Source organism: Leucoraja erinacea, chromosome 3 (genome assembly GCF_028641065.1).
Source record: "Leucoraja erinacea ecotype New England chromosome 3, Leri_hhj_1, whole genome shotgun sequence".
NCBI classification, from domain to species: Eukaryota; Metazoa; Chordata; class Chondrichthyes; order Rajiformes; family Rajidae; genus Leucoraja; species Leucoraja erinaceus.
Window position 1 is genome coordinate 65,458,553 of NC_073379.1, and position 19,007 is coordinate 65,477,559.

At 44.6% G+C, this 19,007-nt stretch overlaps 1 protein-coding gene across 1 annotated transcript in view; it reads right to left on the reverse strand.

Moving 5' to 3' along the window:
* The window catches only part of LOC129695673 (fibrillin-2-like), a 296,346-nt gene that overhangs the window by 202,850 nt on the left and 74,489 nt on the right, over positions 1–19,007 (reverse strand). Inside the window, exon 7 of the mRNA XM_055632838.1 lies at positions 6,118–6,243. Within this exon, the coding sequence (XP_055488813.1) occupies positions 6,118–6,243 (126 nt within the window). The remainder of the gene's footprint in view (positions 1–6,117; positions 6,244–19,007) is intronic.

Genomic DNA, 19,007 nt, shown 5'->3' on the forward strand with positions numbered 1-19,007 from the left:
CTATCTACTCTACACTTCTTCCCACCCTGCTTCTTGTAAAGACTCTATCCCCTACTCCCAATTCCTCCGTCTATGCCGCATCTGCACCTAAGATGAGGTTTTCCATACCAGGTCATTGGAGATATCCTCATTCTTTAGGAAATGGGTGATCCCCTCTTCCATTATAGATGAGGCTCTCACTAGGGTCTCCTCGATATCCCATACCTCTGCTCTTGCTCCCCTTCCCCCCCATTCGCAATAAGGACAGAGTCCCTCTTGTCATCACCTTCCACCCCATCAGCCATCGCATACAGCATATAATCCTCCAACATTTTTGCCACCTCCAACCGGATCCCACTGCTGGCCACATCTTCCCATCTCCACTCTTTTCTGCTTTCCACAGAGACCATTCCCTCCGCAACTCCCTGGTCAACTCATCCCTTCCCACCCAAACCATCCCCTCCCCGGGTACTTTCCCCTGCAACCGCACGAGATGCAACACCTGTCTCTTTACCTCCCCCCTCGACTACATCCAAGGGCCCCAACAGTCTTTCCAGGCGAGGCAGAGATTCACTTGCAACTCCAACCTCATCTACTGTTCCAGGTGTCAATTCCTGTACATCGGCGAGATCAAGTGCAGGCTCGGCGATCGTTTCGCTGAACACCTCTGCTCGGTCCGCCTTAACCTTCCTGATCTCCCGGTTGCTCAACACTTTAACTCCCCTTCCATTCACAATCTGACCTTTCTGTCTGGGCTTCCTCCATTGTCAGAGTGGAGCCCAGCGCAAATTGGAGGAACAGCACGTCATATTTTGCTTGGGTAGCTTACACCCCAGCAGTATGAACATTGACCTCTAACTTCAAATAGCACTTGCTTTCCCTCCCTCTTTATCCCCTCCCCTTCCCAGTTCTCCCACCAATCTTACTGTCTCCGCCTACATTCTATCTCTGTCCTGCCCGCTCCCCTGACATCAGTCTGAAGAACGGCCTCAACCAGAAACTTCACCCACTCTTTCTCTCCAGAGATGCTGCCTGTCCCGCTGAGTTACTCCAGCATTTTGTGTCCACCAAGCTGTCTATGCCTGCTTGCAGCTACACCTAAACATCTAGATAGCATTAAGGCGTGGGCTCTTAAGTAAAAAATAACATTCATACTACTGATCACCTCCACAAGAAGCCTCTAGAGGCGCTGCACTGGCAGCAGCCTCTACCTACAGCCTGTATGTAATTTCTATCTTTTTTATTATTTTTAGTTAGTCTAAAGTCTGTTTTAGGGGGAAACTTTTACTTTTCTATGTGGGGGAGGGGGACAGGGTAAGTGGGAAACCGTCTTCAAGTCTCTTCCTGGCGGGGACGCGACTATTTATCCGAGTTGCGTCCTCGCCCCCCTCCTCGCGGCCTACCAGCTGGATCGGAGCGGCCTTTCCTGCCGGGGACCGAGTACCGGACCAGGGCTGCTACAGCGGCGGCGCAGCGCTGGAGTCACCTCGGAGCGGGCGATGCCTACCTGGGTCGCCGTTTGGAGCTCCGGAGCGTTGGGCCGTTGCTCCAACATCGTGGAGCTCTGGTGCAGAGAGCTTCCAACGCGGGCGGCGCTGAACAACATCGTGGTCCTGGGGCGCCTTGCAGAGGGCCTACAGCAGCAGTTTCCACCCAGCGCGGCCTGCGGACTTTGGAGGCCACCGACTCCGGTAGGAGAGGGCCGACTCTGGTGTCCACGCCGCTGACGACGTCCCGCAGCCCCGACGTCGGACTGGTACCATCCCGGCGAGCGGTCCTGGACATCGGGCCGCCCGTAGCTGCAACTGCGGAGGGTTTGGGGAGACCCTAACCACGGGGAACCGTGGAGGAAGAAGACTGACTTTGGTGCCTTCCCACACAGTGGGAAACTTTGGTTCTGCTGTGTGGGGATGTTTTGTGTTGAATTCTATAGTGTGTTGAGTCCTGTTTATTTTTATTGTATGGCTGTATGGGAATTCATTTCACTGTGCCCGTGACAATTAAATTTATCTTGTATCTTGTATCTTGTAAGAAAGGATCAAGCCGCCAAGCTTTGACATTCGATGGCATTGCCATTGCTGATTCTCCCATTATAGAAACATAGAAATTAGGTGCAGGAGTAGGCCATTCATCCCTTCGAGCCTGCACCGCCATTCAATAGGATCAAGCCGCCCAGCTTTGACATTCGATGGCATTGCCATTGCTGATTCCCCCATTATAGAAACATAGAAATTAGGTGCAGGAGCAGGCCATTCGGCCCTTCGAGCCTGCACCGCCATTCGATATGGATGTTCAGTGCCAACAACTCACAAACAGCTCAACACGAGCCAGGACCAAAACAGCTCACTTCACTGGCATTTCGCCAATCCACCTAAACTTTTGTTCCACCATTGACACACCATTAGTACACAGTGTGTACTTTCTACAAATGCACTGCAGGGAATCATCCAATTTACACCTCCCAGACAACCTCTACCACCAAGGAGGACAAGGGCATTAGTGGATGAGAGCACCACCACATGCAGATTCCTCTCCAAATCAAGCATCACCCTGACTTCGAAATCATTGCTAGTTCTAAATTCTGGGACCTCTTCAGCATTGTGAGAGTACATTCACCAGAATGCAGCACACTAACACATCCTTCAGCAATATAGCCGACAAATTGGTGGACTATTTGCAATAGCTGGACCTAGATCAAATGGCACTGCCTTACCTCACAAAGTCAGTGCTTGAACAGCCTTCTTCAACAAAGCAGTTTAAAGTCTTCCTTGGTGGTCCACTTCTCCCCTGCTCGTTTGAGAAGCTGTTTTGTCGCCCTAATGCCAATATTGACGCGAGAGTGACACCTGTTACAATGCCATGTAAGTGAATGCAAGAGTAGTGCTGGATTTTAGTACCGTGTGAAGGAGTTCCAAAGTGACTTTAGGCATTTTTCTGCAATGGTGTAATCAGGTAGAACATGTCCGGCTCTGCTGGCTATTTACTTTCTAACTGATTGGCAACAGCTCTTCGCGTATCGATGTTGCTATCCCAGCAGGGATGTAGAAGCAGATAATACTGGGAACATCCAAATTTCCAGCATCAATTAAAAAAAATCTGAGCATGCACAAGCTGTTGACATTTGATGACTCTAAATAACCATTGGTCATCATGCCAGTCATTCAGCACATTTTGTTTATGCACAGAGGATTCTCAGTGGACAAGTATCTCAAGATTGGAATAACATGGAAGAATGCATGGTTCTAATAGGAAATGGTAAGCAAACTACAAGTAGCGGTGCAATCCAATCCCAATTTATAATATTTTGCCTAAAAAAGTGTAAACAGGCAAAGAATGTTAATAATTAGTTTACATGCAGTTTTAATTTTCAGTTTTTAAGAGATACAGCGTGGAAACTTGTCCTTCGGCCCACCAACGATCACCCATACGCTAGTTCTATCCGACACACTGAGGACAATTTACAGCTGCCAATTAAACTACAAACCCGCACGTCTTTGGAACATGGGAATAAACTAGAGCAACCGGAGAAAACCCACACGGTCATACTCCATACAAACTGCACCCGTAGTCAGGAGCAAACCTGGGTCTCTGACGCCATAAGGCAGCAACTCTACCACTGTGCAATCCATATAACATTCAAGTAACAGAAACTAATTTCCTCATGTGATATACTGTCAGTGATCATTTTTCCACTAATTTCAATTTCTGATCTCTATGTAGATCATAATAACTGCGAGAAAGAATAACCTAATTCACCACTGAGGCAAGGGATTTATATGATTAACGTGGTCAATAAATACTACACGACCTTTGACAATAGGATGTGTTTATTCTGTAAATTACCCCTGTTTGGAGAGTTCTAGTTCTCACTTTAACTCATATGGGAATGGAAATTAAGGTGCGTAACATTGTACTAAAAGTGTTCAGTGGAACACTGTTTCAATTGCTATTAGCCCTGCAAAGACATTTTTTTCTGTCAGTTGGGTAGTTTCTTCAGACTCCCTCATTAAAAAAAACTCATTTGTCACTGATACTGGGGAAATACATGTTTGTTTTAGCTGAGAGTTAAACAAGGTTTGACGCCTCAGCTGTGAAAGAGAGGAAACCTAATCCGGGATCTGTTTACTTAGCAAACTATTCAATTTCAAATTTATCTAATGAGAAACAAACAAAGAAAATATGAGGATAATTTGAATCCAGAAAGGTTTCTTACAAGATCTGGAAATATGATTAAAGGCTTGTGTGATCTTAAAGTATTTTGGGAAACATAATATAGTGGTGAGCTGTTTCCACTGTTTCCAAGGTTCTTTAGTAACTTGTCAGTTTCTTTGTTGAATTAAATTAAGGCGCATGTTGCAATCAGAACGCTTGAACAATTTCAAACATTCCGATCCCGATCTTCTCCCAGCATCAGAACCATTTAATGGTAACTCGTGCTGGTTATCTAATAATGCTAAAGTTACTGATAAAACTTGACAAAATACTTTAACTAATAAAAACAAATTACATTTTCATGTTTCATAAACCACCATAGAAGGCCATTCAGCTTTTTAAATCTATGCTGGCTCTAGGAGCAATTTCAGCTTTCTCTTAAACCAACTTATTTCCTGGTAACCTCTTCTCTCTTATTTCCCATCTTGTCCCCCCCCATTCTCCTGCTACAGACCTTCACAATGGAGTAATTTACAGCAATCATTTATCCAACTAACCAGCACGTTTTTAGCAAGTGGGAGGAAACAAGAGCACCCACAGGAAACCCATGAAGTCAATGGATAAACATATAAACTCTGCACAAGCATTCCCCAAGGTCAGGATCAATCCTGGTTCACTGGAGCTGTGAGGGTACCACCATCCTGTACCACCCTGCTCTGCCACTATGCCACCTTAGCAAAAGTCAGCCAAACTAAAATTTAATGTAGTAATCCACCTACAAAATGAAAACGTGCAAATGATAAATAATCTCCTGATCTGCATTGCCACTCTGCAATGATGTTCACTGTGGTTTAATTTGAACGCTTGTAAATATTCAGAATCTTAACAATTTTGACTGCAAGTAAACATGAAGGCCTGGCTTCATCAACTGTCAAAGCATTCATGGGAAGGCTTGCACTCAACCTCTTATCTACAATTTCAATAACCAAGATGCTGCTCAAATATACTTCCAGGTAAAAGCAAACATAGTGGGTGGAAGACCACTGGGTGCAGATGGCTCCAGTGCCCCAGGTTAAACTCCACAATTTTATTTAAGGGAAGTTCGTTTAGAATAAGTTAGTTTATTTTCTTCCTTTTGAGAATTCTTCCTTTTGTGAATTCTCCAGCTTCAAAATAGTTAACCACATTAGGGTTCATTAACTTGTTGCTAGTTGATATTTCATACTTGTGGCTAGTTGATATTTAAGGCTAGTTGATGCCTTAGTATTTGTGGCATGCACAATAATTTGAGACACTTCTTTAATTATGTCATTTTGATGCCCTCACAAACTTCAGTAAATTTATGAAATAAATCTCTATCAGATCATGAGCAGACTTCAATTACCAAACAATTCAATCAGCCATCCATTTTTTCTAACTTTCAGTGCGTGGGTTCCTCTAATCCATGTTTACTTTCTAGATCAGATGATTATATCAATCTGGATATTTTCTCATCAGTTTTGCCAGTTATTCTCCTTCAATTACATTGCATTTTTGAGACGATAGAACCATATTTTTTCCATTAGCAATGACATCCTCAAATATACAGTCAATTGATTGAAATCAACAATGGAGTAAAGCAAATTCCAAGTATGATATGAGAAAATAGAACAAAGATATACTACAGATGCATATATGAGGTCTCATTGTTTTTGGCATTGCAATAACACACTTGATTGTGCCAATTGTACTGCACCAGAACCAGCTCGGACTTGAATGTACATATCTGTAATTCATATCTGACAATCCATTGTTCCATCTTAATAAAATGAAGTCTAGCACAACTGGAAAATAATGTTAATTCTTTTTACCAGTTATATAAACTGGTAATTAATCATTGCAAAAAAGCTCTGCAATCAGTCACATGTAAACTACATTCAATTCATGCCACCTGCTGAACTGCAGTAATAAACACACCACATAAGACACATGACGTAAGCTTCTTACCTTCACATTTCTGCGATACTTCACTCTGTTTGTGACCCGCAGGACATTTGCACTCATAGGACCCAACAGTGTTGATACAGTTTCCACCTTGGCACATGCCTGGGATGGCCTGACATTCATCAACATCTGGAAGAAAGCAACACTTCTGTTAAGTAAACTGAAAATCAGTCAAACTCCAAATACTAGTTGCATCTGTCTTCAGTAAACATTGCTAACAAGCAAACCAGCTGCCCAGTCAAAACTAAAAAAAAAGTGTAAAGTGTCTTATGTGAGATTATCAAACTGCAGGACTTCTCTAGGATTTTGTCTCAACAGCTTTTGGAACTGTTTCAAGTTTAACATTAATAGAACTTTTCAATTAATGTACAAAATGATTTATGTAAAGTGTGCTTTGCTTCCATTTTAGGATAAAGTACACCCTTTTGTGGAAATCCTACACCATTCATAATGTTTTCCATCTTTTCAAATATACCCATCACTAACATGCCTTTTCTAATTGGCATCCAATACTTTGAGTGCTTCTTTGCACGCAATGTACGAAGAATATAGTTTAGCTTAGTTTATTGTCACGTTTTCCGAGGTACAGTGACAAGCTGTTTTTGTGGCGTGCTATCCAGTTAGCAGAAAGACTATACATGATTACAATCAAGCTGCCCACAGTGTACAGATACAGGATAAAAGGAGTAATGTTTAGGGCAAGAAGTCCAGCAAAGTCCGATTAAAGATAATCTGAGGGTCTCCAAATGAGGTAGATAGGAGGTCAGGACCACTCTCTAGTGCATGATAAGATGGTTCAGTTGCCTGATAACAGCTGGGAATAAACTGTACCTGAATCTGGAGGTATGTATTTTCAAACTTCTGTACCTCTTGCCTAATGGGAGAGGGGAGAAGAGGGAGAAGACGTCCTTGATTATGTTGGTAGTCATGCTGAGGCAGCAAGAGTAGATGGAGTTCATGGAAGAGAGGCTGGTTTGCATGATGGTCAGGTCTGTGTCCACAATTATCTGCAATTTATTGCTGTCTTGGATGAAACTGTTCACAATATGCTGTGATGCATCCGATAATTTTGCAGCGCATCTGTAGAGATGTTGTTGGGGACATGTCAAACTTCCTAAGCCTTCTAAGGAAGTGGAGGCATTTGGGTGCTTTCTTGGCCATTGCTTCAATATAGCTGGTCCACGACAAATTGCTGGTGATATTTACTCTGATTAACTTGAAGCTGTGAAATTATGTCGATAAAACCAAAAGACTCAACACATCTTCGGAAATTTCCCTTTAAAATAGCTACAGAAAAATTCAAATATTTGGGAATTGAAATTACTAGAAATTACCAGGATATGTTTAAAGCCAATTATAATCCCTTACTTAAGAAATTGAATAATCTGATTAAATTCTGGAAAACACTTCCGATGTCCTTAATAGGCAGAATAAATGCTATTAAAATGGTTTTCTTACCACAAATTCTATACCTATTTCAATCAATACCTATATATCTCCCAAAAAAGTTTTTCAAAAAATTGGACTAGTTGACAAAAAAAAACAAAAAAACTTGAAGCTTTCGGCAAAACCAATCTTCAGCGAAACCAATGGGGTACGTGTACCGTTTCGCTTCCTAAAGTCGATTACAATCTATTTTGTCTTGTTGACTGAGGGAAATCTTGTCATCATGACACCAGGTTATGAGGTTCTCAATCTCCTTCCTATATCTATCTTGTCATTATTTGATATCCAGCCCACTGTGGTGGTGTTGTCTGTGAATTTCTATATGTATTGTTGGATTTGTATTAGGCTGCACAGTCATGTGTGTACAAGGAGTAAAGAAGGGGCTGAGAATGCATCATTGCAGGGCACCAGTGTTGAGGATTATCATAGAGGATGATTTGTTACCTATCCTCACTGATTGTGGTATAAGCAATGAGTCTCTTGGTTTGTTGAATCAATCCAAACCTCTGTGTTTCCTCCAGAGCCCACAGATCATCACTAATTTGATATTTAACTTCACGTCACTTGGATACATCACCTTGGTGTGCAGTAAACTGATGATGCACCAATCAAATCCTTTCATTCTGCAAAAGACTCCATGTAACACTTTTCAGGTTCTGATGTGTGAAAAATCTGCTGCAGCAAAATTGAAGGTGGTGTCTCCACCAACGGGTCAAGCTTTGAACCAGCTACAATAATGCACCACAGAAATCAACTAGAGGGTACTGTCGCTTGTTTGCCGGTGGTGGGGGGGTGGGCACGGCGGGGGGGGGTGCATGCGTTCCTTCCAGTAACCCATACCTTGCTACGCAGTAGATTGTCGAGTTTCAAAATGCTTTGACGCCGCTGTACCTTTGAAGTGTGCTCCTCCATGCGCACCGTTGCAACATCTCTTAGTCAACTAGTGAAGTGTGGGCCCGTTCCTTGTGGCACACATCGAAGTGTGGCTCAAACGCTGGGAGAATGGTCCACGTACGTCCGTGCAATTGATCGAGCAGGACCATTTCGCACAGTTCTACACACAAAACCGCTATCCATCCGGCGGGGGGTCTTGGGTGGTTTGGGGGCCCTTTGTGGTCGTTTTACGACATGTGTCAGAAGTAAAGGTAATTGACAGCGAACGCTGGGGGGGGGCAGGTGCGCTAGAGATGTTATGCGGGCTACTCAAACCATCAACCGGAAGAGGGATAGAGTGTGATGCAATAGCGTACAAAGGTGCGCTAATACACGATTACTCGAAAGGACACGGCAACGAGCCAATATTGAGTATTGAAGGGAACGGAGCGAGCAGAGCGCGAGAAGAGTCGCCGCGGGGAGATGGCGACAGACAGAAGAACGAAATAGAGAATGGGGGGCAACAGTGGGGTGGCAAAAAAAATTAGAAGAGTCAGGGATCAACGTTAGATAGGTGAGGCTCGGAGTGATGATTAGAGATAGGCTGCATTCGGCAACCATACACAAATGTGAAGCGGCAAAGGACCAGGCGGGTTAAGGCGAAGTTGACTCTGGAGGGACTCTGAACCCGGAGTAAAACGAAAAGGAATTGTGAGTACATGGTCCAGCACGCCGCCGGTCCACCCAAAAATCAGACGGCTAAGACTCAAAGCAAGCACCCCGGCTTCTACGGGCCTAGAAGTGAAACGCATGTAAAAAAAAGGATCGATCTATCGAACGCACCTCGGAACACAAAGCACGGTTAAGGCTCCTCCGCGGCCGAGCGACGAGGGCCCAGAAGAGCGAGAGCGCGACGCATCAAGGGACCCCGGCGGCGCGGTCACGACTGGGCCACGAAGCACCCACGACCGGAGTACACATGTCCCCAGTATGGCAGTTCCTTTTCACCAAGATGACCCAGTAACAACGGGCTTTCGGCCCAAGTCCGCCCGCAGATGGCAACTCTCAGTCACGGCCTTTCGGAGGTCGTTCTCCGCTGAAACGGGCCCGCTGAGCAGCAGCCAGGCGAACCGACTAGGGCCACCAGCGATCGAAGGCCGAAGTACACTGCTCTCGTATTGGGACGCGCGCGCGAAACGTGGAATGGGTAGGAGTCATCGGGAAGCAAGCGCAAGGAAGAACCAAATAGAATCACGATAAAGGCAAGTAGTAGATGTGATTAAGAGGAAAAAGGTGGGAGATCGTACAGGTGAGCAGTACCCACAGGTGAACTAGAGGAAAAAAAAAAGGGCGCGAAGTTGCGTCGTGTCAGAGGGGGACTCAACTAAGGAGCTGCTAGGTGGTTTTGTTGTTGGTGGTGAGGGATGGTGTTGGTGTAAAAAATGCTTGCAATGTCGCCCGGGGCTGTTGTTGGCCACTTCAAGGGCCCTTTATATGGCAGGGCGAGATCTAATGGGGGCTTACCACCAGTTGCAAGTACTTGAGCCATGGTGATGGCCGTCGCACCAGAAGGGGGAGGGGGTGGACTGGGAGGTTGGGACAGGGGGGGTTAAAGAAGAAAGGGCGGGAAGTACAGAGGGAACTCAAAAGGGAGAAAAGACAAAAAAGACAGTCTACTTCATTGAGCAGCACAGGACGGAGAGGATGCGAAGGTAATAGCGTACCATTAACGGTGGAGCAGACCGGTGAGGAACCAAGATGTGGCCTGCGAGCATGAGAACGTAATAACAAACAGCCACAAAACCAAGCTGAAACGTAACTAATTCCAAACGCTCAACAAATCGTCAGACATTACTGCAGGCGTGGGCCTTAAATTAGAAGAACAGCAGACATAGGAGTGGTTCAGTGTCGCGGTAAAGAGGGGGGGAAGCAAAAGCACACCACACACACACACACCGTGTATAATGGTATATGCTTCGAGAAATGTTAATCATGACTTTGACACGTTAACTTGCCCGGGGGTGGTGGGGGGGGGGGGGGTACCATGCTCTTGAGGGGATCTTAATCTTGGGGAAAATTAAGCCAGTGGTAAACACTGACGGGTTTAATTATAGCATGTTTAAAGTAGCTAGTTTCTAGCGTCAGGGTAACACCCCAACAGGAAAGTGCTGACTTTCGCTCTTTTAGCCGAACTGTTACAATCTGATTTCAATATAATGCCTAGATGTCTTGAATCATAGCTCGCCTTAATAAATGCTATGCTGTATTACTTTGCCATATTTTGCATCAAAGTGTATGGTTTATAAACGACTGGGCTGCTCAATAGGTTACTCCTTCCGGTTCTAACCCAAAAGTGAAGACAAAAATCTCTTAAAAATTTTATCAATAATTCAGTTTCAGAAACAGTTCGAGCAAAGGAAACAGCGTGCTTAGAATTGGGAGGCAGATCGTGGGTCGCACGGATAAATTATGCTCCGAAAGTCTGAAAGAAGAAGACACTTTGGCGCATTCTAGACTGCAAAAGATGACCCCCTTCTGGGCCTGTTGGTGATAAAATATGATGCTTTCCTTCACGGCTTGCTCATAGCCACGGATTCAGGGTACCTTCATTGTCTGCAGTGATAAAATTAATTGAAGATAGAGCCCAACGCTTACCTCGCCCCTGCCAGTTTAACTGACATTTTCAGACACCAATGCAATGAACAATCAGTCAATAGTAACATCATCTGTTTATCACTTCGTGCATGTTCTCATTTTTAAATATTTCACCCTGCACTTTCAATTATCACCAAATAAAGAGATAATGTTGAGTGATCCAATCTGCGGATGTGAGTCTAAGGATATTGCCCGTACTTACCACCGTTCCCGCAGTGTGTGTATTGATAGATTCGTTGGACATGCTATACCAAAATTGGACAACATAACTCTTAGTGCAGCGACCCTCCTTTGTCACGGGATATAAGACTCTCACAAATTCTGCTCGTTGGTTATCCACTGCTATGCCGCAATGCAGCTCATCCGAGATGTTCACGTACAACTGAACTGTTAATTGGCATAGTCCCAAAGCCGAGTGAAAACCCTGGAAGGAATGGATTCTCTAGCTCACCCTCAAAGTCCAGGGATTGCGTGTGCATATGTGGGGATCGCGGGGGTGGGAGGCTTTGCAGGGGATCTGAATTTTGTTAATGTGTAGGAATGAATTGCAGATGCTGGTTTACACCAAAGATAAACACAAAATGTGGGAGTAACTCAATGGGTCAGGCAGCATCTTTGGAGAAAAGGAATAGTTTTGGGTCGAGGCTCTTCTTCAGGACTTGATCAAAATGTCACTTATTTCTACATTTATCGTCTAATTTTGTTAATGTTCACTAAGGTTCCAATATAATTTTCCCAACCAGCAGAACACGGGAAAAGTATTCGGACAACAAATTAGAAGAAGGACAATCAGCTAGCGCCCTCATTAAATGCTACGGTAAATACTTATTTAAAACTTTCCTTTTCTCCCCCAGTGATGAAAGGAATCTTTACCATGGAATGTTCCCCCTATTGTGTTTTAAGCAGGTGGAAGGTAGGTATTAGCCCTCTAAACCATCATATCTTCCACCATATTGTTCAGGGACAAGAATTCCCTGACCTCTCCTTCACCAAACCCCTCCCTCTCTCCTGCTCTGGGTAGAAACGTGACTGCTTTCAGGGATGAGAGATCTTCAGTGTTAGCAGGTTGCCACCCTTAAAAAAAAGAATTTAACGAACAGTTAGCTACTTTCATTCAAATCAACTGTTTCAATCGCCTGATTCAAGTTTAATCTCATCCATCTTTCTTCTTAAGCATTCTGTGGTCGGAACGTGACTTGTTTCCACATCTATTCTAAGGGTGGCTGGAACCCAAAGGGACCTGCTTAGTCAGATGAACATGGCCACTTGGCAGAGGTGGCACAGGGAAGTTAGGGAAGGTGATGTGCTCCTTCGCCACTTACATTGGACTTCTGCATGCTCCCAAGAAGGGACTAGAGGTAGCAGTGGCAATCCTGATGTTCCTTTCCCCTCCGATTTTGAACGAATCATTGCACCAGAGAAAGCCACGCGTGATGTGGTGGGGACATATTACAGTGGGAGTCACAAAAGGAGGAGAGAGTTCTATAGATACACCTTATAGACTATAGTCAACGGGCACAGGAGGGGCCAGAAAAGGGGGGGCAGGGGGAAAAAAAGGAAAAGAAAGGGGGGGGGGGGGGGAAACAACCAACCCACGCAATACAACGGCGAGACACGATATTTAATTGTCCCGCAGTGACAATGTAAGTTATCACATAACAAAGCCTACATGACTACCGTTTCTCAATTAATCTACTGATTGGGGGGGGGGGTGGAAATAAATACACCAAGTTGTCACTGTTCATGTTCACGAGGTAAATTAGCAAAGATACAAATTTCCTATGGGGTACTTCTAGATAGTACAGTCCGAGGTGAAGCAGCGAGGTTTGTGCACAGCTTATATCAAGATTTAATCTGCTTACACATTGACATCATCTAATCCCCCATTCGCCTGCCTCAGTGTGAACACAGTGCAACTCAAAAACAGGTGCCCAGATAGATGCTCTGGGTTCGGTCTAAATGAGTGGAACACACTACCGACAGGACTATACGACGCCACTGGGAGGAGTAAAAGCCGTTCAGTATCGGTAAAATGGCACTTCTAGTCCTGAGGCCTTGAAGAATTTTGTAGAGCGGTGACTTCGGCGACACTGAGAGGACAAAGATCACCGTCCACATGACCTGATTGTCATTAAATGTTTACGTAACCTTGACGAACCGCGTAATATTCAGTGCAAGTTGTTGCCCTGTTTGCCTGGTGCTTAATATAATTAGTGGATAATACTCAATGTATTAGTGAGTAGGCGGCAGACTGGCCATTAAAGAATATTCTGCGAGCTGGATAAAGTTTAGGGCTGTGAGGAGGGAAATGACGGATCCATTTACACTACTAAACATCGTGAGTGCTGGTGGTATGGGCTGCAATAGCTGAGTGAAGAACAGCGGGTCTGCGCTACTTCTATAACTCTACACGTTCAGCACACGCATCCAATAAGTAACCCAATCCTGCTGTTTTGGGCGGTAAATATACTAGCAGCCAACCAACCACCTCTGCAAACGAATAAATTAATGATTATGACACCTAGCTAACTCCACATTTCAAATGCTCCTTATAAGCCACATGCTCACTTGGCAGTATATTGCATACCTTACCTATGCACGATTCCGGCCAGACCATGCCCTACATTTGTGAGACACAGACTCCTCTGGCAATTTGAACCAGGAGAAGATTATGATCATTTCAGAAGAACAGTATAAACCAAGAGTCCAAATTGGATTCCCGAGACGCTCAGGAAATATAAAAAATGAACGCAACCACAGGACTGGGCAAAGATCAATTCATCTGTCAACTTATCGCTGAGCTCGTGACCAGTTCCAAGCGAGGCAGTCAAGTTCATTCGTCGTTCTTGACGATCTCACTCTATGCTAGAGCTGCGGCCATGAAACACGTCTCTAATAGCAGTAATTAGTAGACCACGAAGTTTGAACTTAAGGAGTGAGCATTCTATCTCCACGATCTTCAGAAATCGACACTTTCTGGCGACTTCGGGATGTTCAGCAACTCAGCCGTGTGGGGGGGAAGAGTCCAAGCACACCTAGACGATCAAACGCGCAACAAAATAACAAAAGTAGTGTACCTGATCCCTGAACAGATATAAAGCAACAGTAGATAAGAAACAGGGGGCTGGGCAGGGAGGGTGGTGTCTTAGGATCATATCCGACGCAAAAAAAGTATGTAATCGCGTTGTAAAAGCTCGAAAAAACGTTGCAGCAGAATCACGTGGAGGCTTGATAATGTTCTCCCCGGTGAAGGCCCCGAGGAATGTTCTAGGAGTACAATCCACATAAGCGCTCTGATGTAAGTCGATCAGACAATCCATACACGCTGTATAGGCTGCGGGGCCGTCATCATCCAGTCTTGGACGAGAGCCTAGTTACCTGTTCCGATAAATATACAATATAGCAACGATCCGACGGTGTTCCTAACGAATGAACTAGCAATGTTCTCCACCCCCACATGTGGACCATCTATCGGCAGTTTTCTCGCCGGCGGCCGCATCGGAGTTCCTCAAATACCAGACCGGTGTTGTTTGGATGAACCTCTGTATAAATATACAGTAATCTTAAATGGCTAGCTAAACGATAAAAGTGGCATACTAATGAAGGCCCCAGTGTCATCTTGACGCACTTGGACTGCAAAAGTTGAGATAACATAGACGAATAGCTGTTGAACGGATGATCATGGTTGAGCAGTACGCGACTCCCTGCCCGCTTACCCCCAGCTTTTTCCTTGTATGGTCGAAGGCCATGTTCCAATGCGTGTATTTTTTAACTAAACTACACAATACGTACAATGGGAACCGGAGGCATTAAGACGGCGATTTACTGTTAGATGCCTGGGGAGCCAGTTTCGACGACAAGTCGTTACACATAGCATGAGGCCTGATCCCATAAACCTCGTCAAATTGTCCCTGCTCATTTCTCCACAGGGTACACTTTTGATGCCCCGCCAACTAATAAAGTCTATCTCTTGCTTGAATATCCCACCAACTCTGGCCCTACAGATATTGATGACGCTTCTACGACATCCCAGATCGTTCTTGTTGAAGGTATTCTTCTTAATAATGCTCGATTTGCTTAAAAGGGTTTGTACGGAACGCATGCCGTCGGAGGGTTCTGACAGTGCTGCAGCTAAGTAAGAACTTCCACTTTGTGAATCATACCGACGATCCAATCTGAGGAAGCTCCGAATGCGACTCGGACCGATCAACCAGGCCACGATCCTCCACGAGGGGGGGGCAGAGGTGAGTGGTGCAGTGGACTGCTCGGAAACTAGACTCCGTGTTCTAATGTCTAACAACTCATCCTTTCTCTATTCTGTAATCGCGTACCAGCCGTGCAGTTGTCTTGTGTCTCCATCCGTATCTTACCGCTGAATTCAGGGGGCGCCCGGTGTATAACGTGCAGTTTTGCAACAAGGCATAGGCCCTCAATCTCTGAATCCTAGGGAGAGTAAACACGTGTCAAACGTCAGGTCCGCAAGCTATCTTACATCTCTGCACTCGAGCGGGGAGGGCTTCAATGCACGACATCTTCTGTGAATCTTCTAATCTAGTGATTGTACAGTCCAAAGCAACGAGGAGTATTAAAGTTGCTGGCGCATCATCACTACACGCGAGAACCTAATGTCGATGGTACGACAAGTTGGAGAACACATCCCTCTAGCTTAATTCCTTCCCGAATCTACCAAACCCTCTTGAATCCGTAACGCCCATTGTTTTCATCGATCAAGATCAGTATTACTGCATTTCGCCGCTTGAGTTGTCTAAATGCGTTCAAGAAGCACCCTTACACATCCGCTGTATACTTGCCAGTTTTCACCATATTAAAACTATTTCTTTATCTTATTTATCACAGTTCGGGCAAAATACACGTTATCACTGATAGCCACCTTTTGGCACATATCATTTATGGTAATACTGCAAATATCCCAAAATTTTATGTATGCAAGCTGTAATAATCTGCAATATAATATACCAGTATACCGTCACTTCTTCCTCTAAGCGCATCATGGTATGTTTAACCATTGTGTGCTCCTGACCTAGCTTCAAAATTACAGGAGTGATTAGGCCATACAGCCCATTGAGTCTTCTGTCATTCAATCTGGCTGATCTCTAGCCACCCAATACCAATGTTTCCTTAGCCCTAAATGCTCCTGCTCTGCCCCAATATATGTACATATTCACACCAGAATGCCAACCCTCTGACACCCGGTGCTAATTCAAGTAGGTCTGGGCTCCCTAATCCATCGTTAATAATAGGCCACATCATTACAGTGGGCCATCCAACGTCTTTGCAATGAGCTTCATACAGATGACATCCTGTCCTTGTGACGAGAAGAAAGTTCTAGGTCCGACACCTCTCGCCTCGGTAAGGTGGCCTTTAAGTTCTCCGAGGGCTATGACCATCTTGGTTCCTGACATCTCCACCAGTGAATACTTCTTGTCCACTCCACATCATAACTCTATGCCGTCACTATTTCTTAAGATTCCAAGATGACCCCGCTCAACCTACTACATATCTCCCCGCGAGTATAGCCCATGCTGTCAAACCTCATCATTTGCACCCACTCATCGTCCTGAATGTACTCTACGTTATAAACCTCCATCTTGATGCCCTCTCCATATGAAGCAGCACTATCCTTTCACACTCAGATACGGTGGCCAAACAGTTTACGGATCTGGCCACCAGTTATAACCCTACCAAATGCAGCTGCATGACCAGGCATCATAGAGCTGTAGAGGCATTGGGCTATGCTATCAGTCCGTCTCTGTTTGTACGTCAGTTCCTCATTTTTATATAATGTTATCAATGATTTGCGTTCGTGTTATCTAGCGACGATATGAGCAGAACTTAATCTTTGGAGGCCTGCAAACCATCACTCCCAGGCTCCGCTTCTGCGACCTCTCAATTCTGGATACAGTCCCCTTCAGTTAGAACACATATCTACCAGAATCTTCTTATATACCAATAAATGGCATGACGCGCACTTTGCTATACTGGAATGCATTGTCCTCTACAGCCCAATGTGAAATGTCCCCTTACCCCCCCTCACTCACATAGCTTACTGCTGGTGTCAATTTAACGTATTGCCACATTGAGAATCCGCAACAAGCACTATCAGGATGCAGGTACATTCATAGAAACCACCCTCATTGCCGACACGCGCACATTTTCACCCAGAGAAGAGAAGCCGCATTCAAAGACCAAACAATTATTATTAACGGTCATAAGCCTTAAATACATTTTGCAAGAGTGGAAGGTTTTCAAATGTTCTAGCTGTGTGGGTTTTTACTAGTAAAAAAAACAAGTTCACAGGGTGCTTTATTGTTAAACCACCGTTTCTGAGGACACAAGTGTTCATAAAGACTTGGAACTGTTCTAGGGCGAAAAATAATACTGCACGTATTTACTCTATTTAAAAATAAGCAAAATAGGGCGTAAAGCATCAAAATTCAGGATCCCAGTATGCGAAGTTTGATGTCATGATTATTAAAGTTATACGGGATCTTCGGCAGTACACGAGGTTATTACATGTTCCAGACTCTTTTGGGTGATCAATACAGAAAAACTATTGGATAATGTTCAGTCTCTTCGCCAAGGAGGCAAACGGCGATTACAGATTCTAAGGACATCAGATCCGCCTTGGTATAGTTTATAGCGCTTCACAATGCTAGTGGGATTTAATTAGTGGCATGGTTTTCAGTGCCCTTTTCACTGAAAAGGAGAGGCCAGAGACGATGGGCAGGTTTTATGCACCAGCTGGCGCGATTCCATGCCGAACTAAGTCGACCGTTGCTGGGAATAATGGATTGTATGCGCACTATGACCAGCTTCATCGTCTCTGCCACTTACGCATGACGTATCGTATAATGTCATGTGGAGGTGCAATGTGCGATATTGTCTATCACTAAAAGTAAACTACCGGAACGTCAGCACAAGGTATATGCCCAGATTCTGTCATGTTTACATTGATACACCTGGCTAAACAGTTTCTGTCTTGGAGTTTCCATGAGAGATAGGCATAAAGCCTGCTCGCGACATCTTGATCTGATATTCACAAGGGGCATTATGAAATCCGGTATCGGTGTGAGCTATTTATATAAACAGCATCCCCGCTAATAAACACCGTTGCTTGTCATGTCAATCTAGAGTATTCTGAGCTTTTCAGACGATGTCATGCTATGCTCCCGATGTGTTTTCTCACATATGACAAAGCAGACTGTGAATGTTGGAGAGCATAAGAGAGGTCGTAGCCGATCCTAGCTACTAATCTACGAGTCAATGATATGCAAAGCTCGCTGGAGTGAAACAACCCCCTATAGCTGCTGAAGTGGCTCCCTGTAACTGTATACCCTCCTCCGCAGTTAGATTTTCTTTTGCTGTGATGCAGAACATCCTCAAGGACAAAGATTAGAATATTTTGGTTTGTGTAGTTAAATATTGAAAATCCCTTAGTGCCGGATGTCGCTGCGCCCGCCAACTTTAAATGGACCTATTGGCGTTTATGATATTGATGTTGAAACCTGGCTAAGCCTATTGTGTCATACAACAAGGATTAGAGTGAGTTTACCTCATTGCCATGAGACAGTGCTGTCGTAGCTTGGTTTGATTATACAGAGAACTACTAGGTATCTGGGCAATGAGTTTGGTAGGTCCTGGAATCCCATACGTCACGGATAGTCAGCACTTGGAGAAGGGACAGCATATTCATCACTAGCTTGTGTAGGACCTGCAGTGATAAATTTACCAACTGTCAAGACACACACGTGGTGCGAGCAAATCTAGTTCAAGGGACCTAGATCCAGTGCAATCGGGTGCTTTTCCAATGATCCAACAGCCAAATCACTTCTTACATCAGCTGGCTGATGGCCAGAACGGATATTCGCATCGTCAGTGCTACTTCCCGTGCAGCCTTC